This window comes from Papaver somniferum, chromosome 2 (assembly GCF_003573695.1).
Source record: "Papaver somniferum cultivar HN1 chromosome 2, ASM357369v1, whole genome shotgun sequence".
Taxonomy (NCBI): domain Eukaryota; kingdom Viridiplantae; phylum Streptophyta; class Magnoliopsida; order Ranunculales; family Papaveraceae; genus Papaver; species Papaver somniferum.
The window spans coordinates 87185235-87201270 of NC_039359.1; the positions used below are offsets into that span (position 1 = coordinate 87185235).

Below are 16036 nucleotides of genomic sequence, written 5' to 3' on the forward strand. Positions count from 1 at the left end.
CCATCTTCTCCCCCCAAATCACTCAACCACCACCACTCGAGCCATCATCACTTCTATCAACCAAGACCTACTTTTCTAGCCACTTATTACATCACCTCCTAATCGTTTCATCTCACAGGAACCCTAGGTTAGGAGTTGATGAAATAGGTGAGGTTAGAGGATAAATCGAAGGCATGGGTAGCATCAGCAGAAGACAGGGAAGCATGGGTGAGAGCTATCAATCGTTTTCAGAGATTAGGTAAGGATTTTTTGTAAAACCCTAATTTCACTGATTTGGGGATTTTGGAATTTTTTTTGTTGTAACTATAAAAGGGTGTTAGGGGTTGTAAAATTCGGCATCTCTGGGCTATCCAGTGAGCAATATTTGCAGTTCAATATTAATTTCGAAATTCATTTTCAATTCATGTTGAATCTCTCTTATGCATAAAGGTTGAATGTGAATTGTATGCTGTGTAATGTGGAGCATGTTTATACCTGTTAGTATCGTGATTACAAGCATGTCCATGTTCTAATTCACTTGCTAGGGTTTATAGGAAGCTCTTGATCATATGCTAGGAATGTTAATGTATTTGTATGTTCTTTTATTGAGCTGAATTGCCTTAGGATGAATGCTTAGCCATTTGGGCTACCTGCTTGTGATCACCTGTGCTGTTAGAAGACAGCTGATACTAGGAGTGCAGCTAGGTCTTTGGCCAAGAATTCAATCCACTAGAGAGACTGCATTAAGCTAAACTATCTAGAGAAGCTAAATGCCTGTGATTAGTTGTGCTGACTAAAGACAACTGATGCTAGGGGTAATTTGGCTAGGATAGTTAGTAGAATCCTCATTGTAATCTTTCAGGAAAGAACAAGACATACATTGCATCATAATTTCCTTAGCCTAGGGTCAAGTAGTGGAATCAAAAGCCTTAGTACCTTCCTTTGAACTCAGATAACCTTAGAAATTTAGAAAACTTTAGCAAATCCTCCAAGTCCCTGTGGACAAACCTCTATTTACATTCTATCTTCATCAAGACCCTGTATACTTGTAGGTAAAACATAGGTTGTAGTTTTTAGGTCTCATTCCTTGAGCTACCACTAAACTTCACAATTTGCTTCGTTTCACTGTCAATGAAACAAATAGTTAGTCGACTACAGCAGTGAACCTTATGTCCACGGGAAACCAGAAAACTTATAAGAATGATCTCTTCCCTAGAAATCATTACAGGACCTTTGTGCATTCTAGTGGTACAAATTCTTGTATTGCTAATGAAAGCATATCCTGTGCTTATAAGAACAACTCTGGTAAATCTAACTCTAGAGTTTGGAGAACCATTTCGAAGAATCCTCTAGACCCTATCTTTAGAGGTCCTAGACTCAGTAATCAGAAAGCTTCCTCTCTTGAGCTTTCAGGAAAGGTTGTGAGAAATTTCTCTAAATTTGGAAACTGTCAAGAAAAGACAAGAAATGTTGAGTTCAGATATCCTGTTGGAAATCACAACTACTCTCTCAAAACCTATGGTGAGACTTTGTCTTCCTCTTTACCTAATAGCAGAAAGTTCCATTCTTGTATCTAACTTGAGAGATACAACGATGATGTTTGAGAGATGTTCAAGTGTTTAGCTGATTTTCATCTGTTTGTATATATGGTATCTTATGATGTGAGTTTTTAGTATTTTGATAGGGTGTAGAATACATCCTATTTATTATCTATTGTTTATGCTTTCTCTGCTATTTTTCTTGTAAATTATGTATTTTAGTATTTTACGCATGTTTTTGAGTTATTAGGTATTTTGGAGTCGCACGGAGGAAAAGAAAGAAGAAATCACCCAATTTGTGCGAAATGGGAAATATTGTCATTTCATAGGCGATTCATTTAATGAAGAATTTTCTAGACTCATCTAGACACATGGGTTTGAATAATTGGGCTTGGATTTGGAAAGAGAAGATGGAAGATTTGAGAAAGACTTGGATTTGGAAGTTGAGATACAAAGGGAAAGTGGTGTTATTATGGAATGAGGATTCTATTCCTAAGAGGATTGGTGATAATCCGTGACTAATAAAAAGTGGAAAAGAACATAACTTGAATCATTGTTTTGGAACGAAGAAGTATTCCCTAATCTAATCTCTCTTATTGATTTCAACTTTATCTTTTTAATTGCTTTGTTTATTCTTTTACTTTATAAAATCTAAAACCCCTATTTTTTGTGACATTATAAGACAACTAAAACCTCTTGCTCCTCGTGGGAACGATCCTTACTATTGTTATATTACTTGTTCATTAGTGAGAAAAATATTAATTAATTTGTTGTGGTTACGACACGCATCAAATTTTGGCGTCGCTGCCGGGGAGCAGCGGAGCAGCTTTAGTTGTTTTTATTTTCGTTTTTTTTTTTTTAACTTTGTTTTCTAGATTTTTTATTTCAGGTACCAGTTTTCCATGTACGGTGGGAAAGAGCAAGCATATTACAACAATCAATACGGTTTTCAACCTCAACATTATGGCAACTTCCAACCATCTTTAGGATACAATCAAAACCAATCTTTTGGCTATGATCAATTTCCTACAAAACCTTATGGATATTCTCATACATATCAACAACCTTGTAGTAGGTATGTAAGTCAAGCACCAAGGTGGGATAAGTCTACTTCTAAATGGCTTCATTCGAGTTGTATGCAGATTATGAAAGAATTGCAAGATATGCGAAAAATACTAGACCAACTTGACCGTGATAAAAAGAACGTCGCACAAACCAATTTCTGCAACACTTTTTCTTATCCGACTCTGGACCGTAGTTATGATCATTCACCCATTCAAAGGGAAGAGTCCTGGGAAAGAGAACCTATTGTAGCCAACGGTGGTAAGCGTGTGAACGTCAAGAAACTTGCACAGAAATTATACAAGTTGGAAGATGATGGAACCTCGGAAGAGCTTGTCGCAGAAATTAGCAGGACCATTCATATGGAACTTAAACGACGTCTGGATAAAGGTTATGAAACCGATGAATATTCTTATTATGGTGAGTCTAAAAGTGAAGATGATTGTCTTGAACAAGACCAACCTTTGGAGACTTTTGATGACGCTAGTGCATCCTACTCGAGCCTTGATCTTAGTAATGATCAATCACCTATTCAAAAGGTAGATCTTGAGGAAGATGCAATTAGTGCTTTTCAAAAATTCCTTAGGGAAAGAAATGAGTCCGCGGTAGTGTATGAGCGTTGCAACAATGAGGAAGTTATTCCAACTCCGGATCATAATAACGATCCTTCACTTATTCAAAAAGAGGATATTGGGTGTGACTTACCTATTGTTATAAACGGTGTAACACCCTCACAAGATCTTACAATTTATACCGATGAAAATCATTTTAGTGAATGGCCCGATTCCGATGATGAGAATGTTGAAGAGATGATGCTAGAGGATGAAACCAAATTCATTGATTTTGTGGAAGACCCAATTGAACTTCCCAATAATTTTAATAATGCCGAGACTTTGGTTAAGGTAGAAACGACGAATACTGGTTGCAAGGTTTGATAGAGGACCACGATATACAAGAGGTAAGTAATTCACTCGAATTTTTTAAGGATGAAGAGGATTCCGTAATACAAGAAATTGTGCAAGGTTTGTCAAACCCTTTGCATACTGATTCTTCTCCTCTACCTCTTATTGGTTTGAATGTATGTGCTTCGAAAGTATTTTTGGATGATTTTGTTTCTAGATATCCACCATTGGAAACACTTGATGCTAACACTATGCAGGTTTGCCAGGAGAAATACAAGGAAGTTCCCAAATTCTATGTTCTTTATACACTTCCGAGTGTGGACAAGAATAAGTGTGGGGGAAGTTTCTATCGAGCGATAATTTCACTATTGTTTTCTTGTGCTAACATTTGTATGGAGTTATTGTTTGCAAAACAGGTACTGTGGGTGGATCCCCAAATTTTCAGATTGTTAGTATATGGGGAGTGAATCTTACAAGAATCCAAGTCGGGCCGTCGACTTTAAAACAAGCGCTTAATGGGAGGCAACCCATAGGTTTTGTATTTCTTATCCTTTTGTTTTTTTTTGTTTTGTTTATTTATTTTTTCTTGTTCCATATCATGTTAGGATTTCCCACCTTGACTTTACTAGGAGGATTCAATTACATTGAGGACAATGTAAGGTTTAAGTGTGGGGGAGTGGTTAAGCATTTATTTAAAAAAAAAAATTGCATAAAACCTCCAACTTGTAGAGATTTTAGAGTCACTAGCATACTTCTAGGTATGTTTACATAGAGAATTCTGACCGACATAACTGAACTTGGAAGTGTTAGGGAACTACGTTCAGATTTCTTGCTTGTTAGAGTGTTAAATAATGGATTTAATCATGCCGGTGATGCAGATTAGGAGCAGGTAGAAATGCATTATAGAGTTGTTGATCAATCATTAGTGGAGACTACCCTATTTATATCGTGCGAGGCACCGAACAGATTTCTTTATAAATAACTAAAGAGCTTTCTTTTGAGTGTGTGTCACCGTACGTTAATTCAGGGTAGAATGGTGAGCTACCCAACCTCCCACCAATAGAAGAACTACTCTTTGATCTCTTGAGTGCTAATTTTTTCAATTATGAGGGTGACGTCTATAGATGAAAGCCTCCTTCTTGTAGTTCGATATGCAGTTAGCACCATTCTCTCTCTCGACAACAACGGATCCATAAAACACCATCATCATCAACAAGGGAGCGACATAAAAATCTACAAGGAAAGTTAAAAATGTTCAAGGTTTACAAGCAATGGAACAAGAAAAGAATAAATTTCATATCCAAGTAAAGCAACATATAATGAGCGGATTTTTATATATATATGTTAAAGACTTACATATAAGGAGCGTAATTTTATATCCAAGTGAAGACTTATTTACAAGAGCAAAGAAAAGCAAAAGGTGAGGATTATTGAAGTTTATGATTTCGAGACGATACAAGTTGTGAAGAATCAAGCGGTAAAGTACTTTTCCCACGACCATGGTTTGTTTTTATTTTCACTTTGTTTTGTATTTTATCTCTCTTGTCTCTAAAAAAAAGTAAAATAAAAAAAATATATATAAAAAAAAATGAAAAAAATGAAAAAAAAATGATGACAAGAGAAATTTTTGGTTCTTATTTATTTAATAAGCTGTGGGGAAGAAAAATTTATAAAGAAGTTTCAAGCAATAAGGATTTTAAGGAAAAAGGTTACAAATTGTCAAGGATCTACGAAGTTCGAGAATTTATCATCAATAGTTGAAACCAAAGACGAAGACCAAAAAGATAAAAACGAGGAGCGGAAGACGTTTCTATTGGATGCTGTGAGAGTGGTGTTATCATCATTGCAATCGGATGTGAAGGTGAGTAAGTAATCTCATCCTCTATAAATCCAGGAATTTCAATTGAGTTAACAAACACAAAAGGAATTTACATGAATCCCAGAATTTATAATCCCATGGAATTATAAATTCCCGGAAACGGTGAATTCTTCAAACAAACCCACCATAACTAACTGTGCTAATATCTGTCTCCGTGGAGGAAAATTTCCCGAACCAAAATTAGGCACAGGCCCAAAAAAAATAATATTCTCATTTTCAGGCCAACAATTAATTTTTAGTTCTGTGACACCCATAATTATATGAAATTATTACAAATGTCTGCATGACGTATTATGCATCCGCATGAAGGGTTATGCATCAGGGGTATAATTTGGCAACACAACTTGGATATAACATATCTAAAAATCCGCGCCTTGGAATTTTACAAATTTTATATTGTTAGAGATCTTTTTAAGAGAGCTAAGCAACGAGTACAAACAAGAATATCAAATTTTTGTTTTTCACGAAAAAATCGGAGGTGATCATCATTTTGGAATTTTGTTTTCGAAAACTTGATACATAACCATCATGCAGCCACCAAAAAATATGCATAACACATTCTGCAGACGCATAACGAATTATGCAACCATTTTCTCCACTGCATAACAAATTATGCATTTGGATAACAAAGTTATGCATCTATAACAAGTTATGTCACCATTGTTTTGGTTGATTTTAGTGCGTACATAGAAAAATTGATGCATAATGCAATATGCATCCATATTTACGGATGCATCTCAGATTATGCATCTATTTTCTCGATGCATAAAAGATTGTGCAACAATTTTCTCGATGCATAATGCATTATGCAGTCATATTTTCGGATGCATAACAGGTTATGCATCAATTTTCACGACTTCATAACATGTTATGTAGACATTATTGTAGGCGCATGACAAGTTATGCAGCCTTATTTTTTGTTGGTTTCAATACTAAGAAAAAAGTAGCTGTATAACGTGTTATGCAACCATTTTCTGGACTGCATAACAAGTTATGCAAAAAAAAAAAAAAGCTGCAGAACGTGTTATGCAACCAATTTCGAGAATGCATAACAAGTTATGCAACAAATTTTGTAGGTGCATAACCTGTTATGCATCACTATTCACACCTCCATTTTCTTTTAAATGCACGTCACCCGCACACCAAACCCATTTGCACTTCCATCTCCTTTGCCTTGCCATTGCAGCATCCTTTTAGCTCCATTTTCTTTTAAATGCATAACCCATTGAAACCAACATCAACACCACCATTGACTAATTTCTGAAGAAGTCATTTTATCGAACAACTGGTGTGTGTCTGGAAATCTGATGATGGTTAGTTGTTGATTGTATGTGGTCTCCTGCCAATTATCTCCTTCCCTGCAATTCAAACATAACCCCTGAACCATGGCAGATACAGGTTCACAAACTCTGAGACATTCATCACAAAACTAACAAGCTATTGTCCAACTGATTTCACGGAATGAACCTGTACAACACCAACTCCTGATTCGATTGAGAGTTCGAATTTAGTAAAACCCATTCATGCTAACCCAGTAACAGACTCGAATCTCTTCTAACTCTCGGTTTATCATCCATTTCATATCAATGGAAGCATACTGGTTCTCTTCTGTGTATTTTCGGGTTCTAACTAAACCCAAAAACCTTGTCCGTCCTCGTAAATGTGGCAGAAACTTTAGAACTGGGCACACGAGCAAATACATTACTAGAAAAGAGTCCATGTGAAGTTAAGTGCTAAACATCGCCGCCTCATCCTCTGTGCCATCATCATTTTCTCGGAAACCTTCCAACTGATCGCACATTCTGATTCTAAGACTTCGAAGATTACAGTTGCTTCCAAGTATCAAAGAAAGACCAAACAAAGCATATGAGAGTGGTTCCCTATCAATCTTAGAGTAGAAAAAAGACACCAAAAAATTGTAATTCACAAGATCAACTGAAAAGTTATACCTGCACTCTTACATACTGGACAATCGATCAAGCTTGTTTCCTTGCATACTGGACAATTGATCAAGCTTGTTTCTTGTTTCAGCTTTCCACCGTTTCACAAAACCCTAGTTCCCAGAATCATAATCACAGTATCAAACGAAAAACAAATTCTTACACAATCTATCTATTTTCCTATACCGTCTATCTGTATTGTTCATCGGGATTACTGTTGGGAGGAAGAAGAAAAGAATCGAAGAAGAGGAAAAATAGTTTGTCGGGAGTAGTAGAAGAAGAAAAAGACGGGAACATAATTTTATAAATTCTGGGTTTGTGAGAAATTTTCTCACAAAAAATGGATGCACGCCTGAGTTTTTTTGGGCATGGGTTTCACAGTGGAGAAAAACTGAAAAATGAGTCTCCCTGTAGTTTTCACAAATCTTAAACTTGACACAGCCCAATGAGACGGACACTACAAAACCCACTTCAAAAGTGTCCTTTTTTCTTCTCTCAGCCTCGGCCAATTTTTTCCGATCATCCCCTAGACGAAGTCAAGTTTTTCACGCCTTCCTGGCCTCTGTACCTCTAAAATGAAGTTTATGGAAGAGCTTGGAATTGAATGAAGTTTATGGAAGAGCTTGGAATTGAACTTGGTGATTGTCGACACCCTTATGATACGGAGGATGAGAAGCTCATGGAAGAGCTTCTAATAAAACAAGCGAGTGTGACGCAAGACGAGTCTCACGACTTCGTTCTGAGAGAGTGGAAAGAACATAAAGATGCAACTACGGGGCTATCAACATTCGAGCGTGAGAATGTCTTTATCCTCCTAATCCATATGGAATCAGTGGTGCGAAACTCTTCCTCTTCGGTCCGGCAGGCGCCAAAAGAAACGACTTTCTTTAACAAACAAATTGAACAACTGAAGAGAATCTTTTGAAATCAATAGCAATGATTTAGAAGCTTACATTTTATTTTCAGTTCATCCATTACAATGATTACGAATTTCAATGTTGATCCCGATGCATGTACTTTTTTATGTCACTACTTGTATGCTAAGTGAAATCGTTGTGTGGTTATTTCCTCTTGCAAATGCTATCAAAAATGATCTGGAAATAGCTTCTTGAATCTTTCTCATTCGGCAACTTAAGTAGCTTAGCAACTCTTTCAAATCCGTCATCGTGGCTGCTATTGGAAAGGAGTCGATGATCTCTTTTTGCTGGGTCTTCAGCGTTCTTCGCCTTTTTGATTAGTTTTGGCCGGGATAATGCCTCCTGCATTGCCCATATTGCTAAAGGGCGCATGTAAGTCAGTGATCTGTACTTGTCATCAGTTGTCCATGCTTCCGGAGTTTGAAATGAGCACCTATTGGTAAGACAGCAAACAAATTAGCAAGCCAGTAGATTAGGAGCATATGTGAAAGGAAGAGTTTTATATCTTACCCAAGCCCTTCTTGTGACCAAGAAGCTTCATAAACTCCACTTGCAGTCTTAAATGCCATTTCATCAAGGCCTTCGTGAATCATAGATGCAGCTACAGCGTATGTTACTCCAATCCATATTTCTTTTGACTGGATCGCTGTCATGTCAACCGTCCCATCTGGTCGCATACCATTCACGGCTCCGCGCTCCCCATCCCTGACCTTTAAAACATTGAAATCATAAACCTTCTTAAGTGCGCTTTTCGCTTTGTCCTCGTCAACAATTGGCAACAGTTGGCAAGATCGAACATACCTGTATCGCAAATATGGTCATTATCTGGAATCAAGATCCCATACAGAAAATGTAATGGACATAGTAAAATCTTACCATTGTCCAGCCAACTGCTCGGCTTGAATGGAAGAACTTGAGCGACCTCCACTGTTGTCATAATTGAAGTAAGAACCGTTCCACAATTGGTCATACACGTCTTTTGCCTTCTGAAATTTGAGCCAGAAATGTTCCTCTGAAGCCTTGTCACCAACTTCATGTGCCATGGCTGAAGCAGCTTGCAATGCGGCAACCCACAGCCCTCCAGTGTAAGCACTCACACCTTTAACCGACCATAAGTCATAAGTCTGATCAGGAAAGCCCTCATTCTCTATCATTCCATCTCTATCCTTATCAAACTGGTCCATATACGCCATTGCCATGTACACTGCAGGCCAAACAGCTCGTGCAAACGACTTATCTCCTGTTGCAATCACATCCCTGTAGACTTGGAGAACAAATTTAGGATTCAAATCTTTCCATCTATCTGTATTGTAAATGTTGTAGCCATTTACTTCAAACCATGGATCATTCAGCCCAATATCATGTGGAACAGCACCAACAACCTTTCTTTGTACCCACTGTCCGTGATCCATGATTTTCATTCTACCAGGATCATGCATCATAACAGCTGCAGCAAAGTCTCTTTGTATGCTGAGTTCAAGTTTGGGAAAGAGAGTGAGTAATGCAAATGACGAGTAGAAATGGACATCGTAAGTGTTCCACATGTGATATTCAATCCCTTCAAGATAAAGGAATTGGCCAATATTTTCTTCTCCTTCTTGAAGCAAAGACGGGCCGAAAGCAGAATTTGATGCAACTGGTGATTGCAGTTCCCCAAATATGGATTTCATCCTTTCAAGGATATCAACTGCAATATTGTCTTGAGAATTGATGATTGGGCTATTAGCATCTGATCTAGAGCCATCAGAGGAAAGCTTTCTTTCTCCATTAGTTGCTAAATTCCGTGTGGGGAGTGATCCATCTGTAATAGGAAATCAGATAGCAACTTAAAATATTCACTTTGCTCAACAAAATGTCAACAAATAGATTACAGGATCCCTGCATACCTGTCCAAATTGTTCCACCGGCGTTAAGGTAGTAAAGCTCATTGAAAAGAGTCACTGGGTACCTGTATATTCCTTGAAATGTGTAATCTTTTCGTAGACAAGGAAGCTGGTATGTGAGGGGAGGTGAGGAACTCACCATTCAGGAAGCCGCTTATCTTCAAGAATGGGTCTCTGCCATTTTTCTATCTGTGATTCCCAATGGCCATGTTCTATTTCGCAAAAGATTATGAAAGAAATTAGGGAGTTGAAAACTGATTCCTTTGACTAAAAACAAGAATGAGGTGGAATCATTACCGAGAATAGCATCATGTGCAATATTTGATGCTGCGTTCCCATGAGTTCCATAGTACTTCGTGTATCGCCTGTTCATAAAAACTTTTGTTAGAAAGCAAAACTTAGCATTGTAGTGTTACTTTTACTTCCTCAAGAGGGGGGGGGGGGGGGGGGGGGGGGGTTGGACACACCTGTGGTACGTACTCCCACTTGGAAATTTTACTTCAGGGCATGCCCATGCTAGTGAAAATGTGACTGTACGGGTACTCTTAGACGGAACGGTCAAAGAAACTGTTAATGCAGCTCCAATAGAAGATCCTAGTTCTGAATGCATTGATGTCTCATCCAGAGCGAGATGGTCAAACGATCCATGCTGGTAAAGTACAAAAATATGGATGTCAAACTTTAAAGTGTGTAGAAAGGAATTGGAAAAAAAAATGAAATTACTTGGACCACATTTTAAGGTGATGTTTTTAGTTTGCTAGGTACAGAACTGTCAGAAACATCTATGCATCTGAAATTGGCATTTACAATATGATGTTGATGAATTACCTGCTAGATTTAAGTGTCTATCATGTATAATAACGACATAATAATTTGCAGCCAACCTTTTTAACTGCACTCCACATATCCTTCGCTGTGAGTCCCTTAGAATTCCCAGATATCACGAAGCAAGGACACTCTGAAACCTTGATATCAGCTGTTTCTTGTGCTGCTATGGCGAATGTAACAGGAGGATGACCATTTTCAGTCCTGAAATGTACACATACCATTAGACTGTTTAATAGGTACAGGACATTCTGATTGTTGATATGATTATGTAAGTGGTGAAAAGGTTGTCTTCACAATAATCAGAAAAATCTCCTTGTAGGCCCAAATAAATGAAAGTTACAACAAATGGGACTATGGGAGTAAAAAATAAGGAGCTTACTTGTGATGTAGAAGTACTCCACGCACTCCATTTCTCGTCCTGTTAAAAGTAATTAGCTTATTATGTTATAATCTTACGAAATCCAGTGATCCCATGTCAAAAACTGAAACCGAAAATTAAAAACAATAGATGTTGAATAGTAAAATAGTCGAGAAGCATGGTCGTACGGCATCTTTGAATTGGAATGACCACCAGAAAACCCAGAGTCTCCACCCACAGAGTTCTGCATGTGTACAAAAACAGTTAAGAGTAAATTGCAACTCTTCCAATGGTAAACATTCAGGCCTGTATAGCTGGCTTTAGGAAAATAGGTTTTCTGGAATGGACACTTACAGCCCATGTAAACAGCAAACTAGTATCTGCAGCTGTGTCTCCAGAATTAAATACCTAGACAAAATGTTGAGAAATTGCTCCAGTTATTTTGAGTTAAAAAATTAGGTATCAGAAAGAGAAAATCGAGTCTCATACTCTCATACCGTGAATGTGAATGCTGCAACAGGTAAGCTACTCTCTTTGTAATTGTGAGGAATAAATGGTGAAATTTGGCGAGAAACTATCTTAAGCTCTGAATCAGGTTCGCCTATATGGAGAAAGGAAATGATAAAATGTTTCGTGAACTGAAGAGGAAAAAAAATGCATATCTACGGTAAATTGATAAGATTCTGTAAGTATCTGCTGAAATATGGAGAATACCATTATATACAGTCCATGCCCTTGGAAACAAAGCATGATATGTAGAATTCTTTCCACTTAAGTTCCAATCCCAAGATCCGATGCCAGAATTGGTACCATCTCTACAATCCATGTTATTTCACTAAGATAAAGCTTGTTTCTATTGCATTAAAATACCAATGTAATTGAATGCTCACATTCATTTCTAACGATACAAATTATATCTTTTAATTTTGTTCAGGATCCAAGGAAAATGATGAAATAGAAAGAGGGCTTACTTAAGCAATTCTGGGCTCCTTGGGGATAATACAGTAGAATATTTTTTACTGTTTGTACGAGATACGAAAACCTGCATGGGAAAATGGCAGACAACTAAGGAACTACCACACAACTTGGAAGAGAACAAGTGACAGGTACTGATTAAGTATCATCTATTCAGCTGTAACAGCATATATACCATTTCTAAGTTCAACCACTCAAGAACTACACATTTTCTTCCTTGTCAAAATGAAAAAAAAAAACAAAAAAAACAAAAAAACTACACATTTTCTTAATAAGTTGTAGCGGAGTTCATTTGTATGCAGTATAGGGAATTTGTTCATACTTACAGAGAATTGGTTTGCCAAAACAGGTTTATCTACACATTTCATAGGGAACATTTGGAAGCGTTGAAACTCCCCCTTGTAACTTCTTCCAATGCTTCCTGCACTGAAGGAATGTTGATTCAGCCATACCGAAAAGAATGATCAAGCTGAAAACAATATACAGTATTTAAAAATGTTGTAGTTGATACAGACCACTTCACATTTTGTCACCAAAAAGTGGTCGATTGTCAAAAGATTTGGAGGACCCAGAAAACATGCCTCCTCAATGATGATGGTAGTAGAAGAAACTGAAAAATTGTTGACATGGAGATTGATACCTACCCAATACCACCTAGCGGAACACCGTGACAAGATGTAACAAGGCGCTTATGGCCAAAATCCATTATGGCTGACTAAACAGTTGGCACAAAAACAAGAAATTGTATTCAATACTAGTAATTTGTTAGGGCGATTAAGTTACAATCAGATGAAACATCTGAGTGAAATGATTAGAGTCAAGCAAAACAAAAACATCTGAGGGATACAAGAAAAGAATCACCCGTCCTTTAGCAGATTCTTGTTTGGCATAGTGTATGAACCGGAACATGGCTGGACCCTTATGAAAACCATATACCAAATTTAGAGATAGAGATAAAAACTCATTTCCGAAAAGAACACAAATTATCATTCAAGATTGAGAGCAGACCTTCTGAATAATCTCATCAATTGTTAGCGCAAATGAGGTTAAAACATTTCCCTCACTGTCCAATTTTCGCTGCCAAGTCGTAGAGGCAGGTTGTGCAGGATCAACTTTAACCTGGAAAGAGTAAAAGTGCATCGAAGTTAATTTACTTTAAAGTATGAAGACTAAACGCAAAGAAGTTAATGCAAGTGTATTCCACAAAGCATGACAAGTAAAATATGTTAGTAGCTTTTAAGTAATTTCTTATAAAGCTGCTTCTTATGAAGAGTAACACGATGAATTGAAATACGAGCTTTCATGAAGCTACTTAATCTCAGTATGCTTAGGAAAGGAATGAACTGGCCATTTGAAATTTACCTCGTCAACATGAAAGCCAGATGAATGATCTGCTTCTGCTTCATAAACACCATTCATCTCTCTTCTAACAACCTTGTTAGCTGAAATTTTAGAAAATATAATGTTACGTAAGTAACTAATTCATGGTTAGCAAACATACGGTTAGCATACAAGTATCTTTGAGTAATAGCAAACCATCTATAATTTTTAAAACAGTCTACCTTCTCTTAGTTTAATTGGAACTTGAATGCGCATTTGTAAGTTGGTCTCATTGTTATTTATACCCACCTTTCACGCATAATAACTACTACTATTAGATTCCCATACCCACGAGACTATTTCCTCTGAATAGAACAAGAGCATGCCAAATTGATCGGGATAACAAGGACTGCAGATTGTTTAAAGACATTGTAGTTTCCCCATTTTTCTACTATTCCTGAACAAATCTTTTCAGATTCTCCCTTCCACGAGATGAAGCATCGAATGTGTTACTGTATTTACTATTACTATATAGTGTATCCACCAACAGTTATATTCAAATTCTTTATATATCTTCTGAAATTTACTATTCTCTTGGAACACAGCATATTCCATGTTTCCAACTTGTAGATATTCATTTTCTGAGTTAAAATTCCACTTGATTGAGTCTGAGCTGAAGAATGTGACTCATGTGAGGGAATTGACTATTGAGTTGACTGATGTCTTTGACTATATTTGACCTTATTTGATCTAAAATACTATCAATTATTAATCTTTCTAAAAACAGAAATTCAATAATTGACTTCCAGATATGACCTGAATCCTGAACTCAAAATATCTTATCTCATTATACCTAGAAAAATACATGTGTGATTCAAAACATTGTTATTTTCTGAAGGAAATTAAAACATGTAATCTCAGCACAACTAACTTCCCAATCCATAATAACTAACAAGAATTAGAGCATAACTACATATAAATGCAAAAACTTTGCCAGATGACAAGTTGTGTAACTTTGATACGATAGCAGGATGCACAAAATCAATACAAGAATCAACGAAAAAAGGAAGAAAGATTTGCAGAACCCTGACCTGTAGCACAAATACACTCTCCCGATATGCAAAAAGAAGTTCAAATTATTGAGTTCTATCCTTCCTCCTCCCCCTCCATGGATTTGTTTTTAAATAGACCTGGAAGCCTGAAAGGTTGAACTGTTGGAGTCATGTGCCTCTTTCATCATTTATTTCGAAGCAGTACAATTATTACTTATTTAATTAATTTGGCAGCAAAAAAAATATTATATTATATATATATATATTTTTGTTCTTTATCTTCGCAAGTTTTTTTTTCCTTCTTTGGCCATGTAATACAAAAGAGCAAGTGTCAAATACTCCAAAATAGAAAAAATAAAATGAAATTCACAATACTGTTTGCCATTTTGATGATGCATATTTGGTCATGGATGACATTTTGTATCCTTGCCTTTTATATTAACTTATTCATTAAAATATGCATGAGCATTATATCAATAATTTCGGCATTGGGCCATGACCATTTTAAAAAAGATCTAATGTTCTAGTGCTTATTATTTGGATGATGTACACTTCCCATTTGTTGTCAAGAACAAGCTTTTTTTTCAGCCGTTAGATTTCAACAACTCATTTTAAATTTACGGATAAAATAAAAACGCAATTTTTAATTGTGTTTTTCTAACTCAATTCTTAATTGCGTTAGACGCTATTCTTATTCACGTTCAGATGGATTCCACGAAACCGTGAAACCTTGCTTGGATTTTATGTAGAATACCCCAACTTGGAAGCCACTAGACCTGACATTCCATAATTTTTCATACTTGGAATAATTGGGATTCCACCATAAGCCTTGCTCTAAAGAAGGAGTAAAATGCAACATAGATAAACGGTGAGGTAAGGCACTATGAGAGATACCCCATGGTTCACATCACACCATTCCGAACAGTAAACACAAGAATACAATTCGATACCGATAATTTGGTGTCAATTTGAGAATGTAACTGCAAGACATATTATGCTAGCTGTTCATCAATCACCTGTAATAATTTACAACCGGGGTTAGGTGTGTGTCTTATTGTTGGCAGCATTGAATATCCGGTACCAATATCTAATATAGTCAGTTCTATAGAGATATATATCTGATCAATATCAATCGACACCCACCATGTCTTCAAATAATACCAGCAAGCCGATGATGTTTACCATGGTCAGTATGGGTGGTGTTTTGTCTACTTAAACCGAAAGAAAAATGAAAAATAAAGGTGGTATTTGACCTCACTATTGGCGTTGACTGTTATCCTGTGAATACTTGTTTTCCGGACAATGTACTACTAGCATGGACATTTCTACTTGTGGCTGGGTGTAAAAGTTGAAAGTCTAAAGGCATCCAATTCGTAGTTACTCTACCAGATTGGAATACGAAA

The 16036-nt window shown here is 36.7% G+C and overlaps 1 protein-coding gene across 2 annotated transcripts; it reads right to left on the reverse strand.

Annotated features, from left to right (window-relative positions):
- Nucleotides 1-8208: 8208 nt before the first annotated feature.
- Nucleotides 8209-14828, reverse strand: LOC113348303 (non-lysosomal glucosylceramidase-like). 2 transcript variants are annotated; one of them, XM_026592017.1, is made up of 20 exons: nucleotides 14673-14828; nucleotides 13624-13703; nucleotides 13270-13380; nucleotides 13123-13179; nucleotides 12906-12976; nucleotides 12588-12687; nucleotides 12258-12328; nucleotides 12001-12101; nucleotides 11784-11887; nucleotides 11641-11694; nucleotides 11475-11530; nucleotides 11308-11346; nucleotides 10985-11129; nucleotides 10568-10749; nucleotides 10398-10465; nucleotides 10240-10312; nucleotides 10104-10165; nucleotides 9094-10018; nucleotides 8728-9018; nucleotides 8209-8650 (listed from the first exon to the last, which is right to left on the reverse strand). In XM_026592017.1, the coding sequence occupies exons 2-20, from the start codon at nucleotides 13678-13680 to the stop codon at nucleotides 8362-8364; spliced, it is 2856 nt and encodes a 951-aa protein (XP_026447802.1). In that variant the 5' UTR covers nucleotides 13681-13703; nucleotides 14673-14828; the 3' UTR covers nucleotides 8209-8361. The 2 variants fall into 2 exon arrangements, with proteins under 2 accessions (XP_026447802.1, XP_026447803.1); XM_026592018.1 differs by lacking the exons at nucleotides 13123-13179; nucleotides 13270-13380; nucleotides 13624-13703; nucleotides 14673-14828 and having other exon boundaries at nucleotides 12588-12682; nucleotides 12777-12910.
- Nucleotides 14829-16036: the final 1208 nt, after the last annotated feature.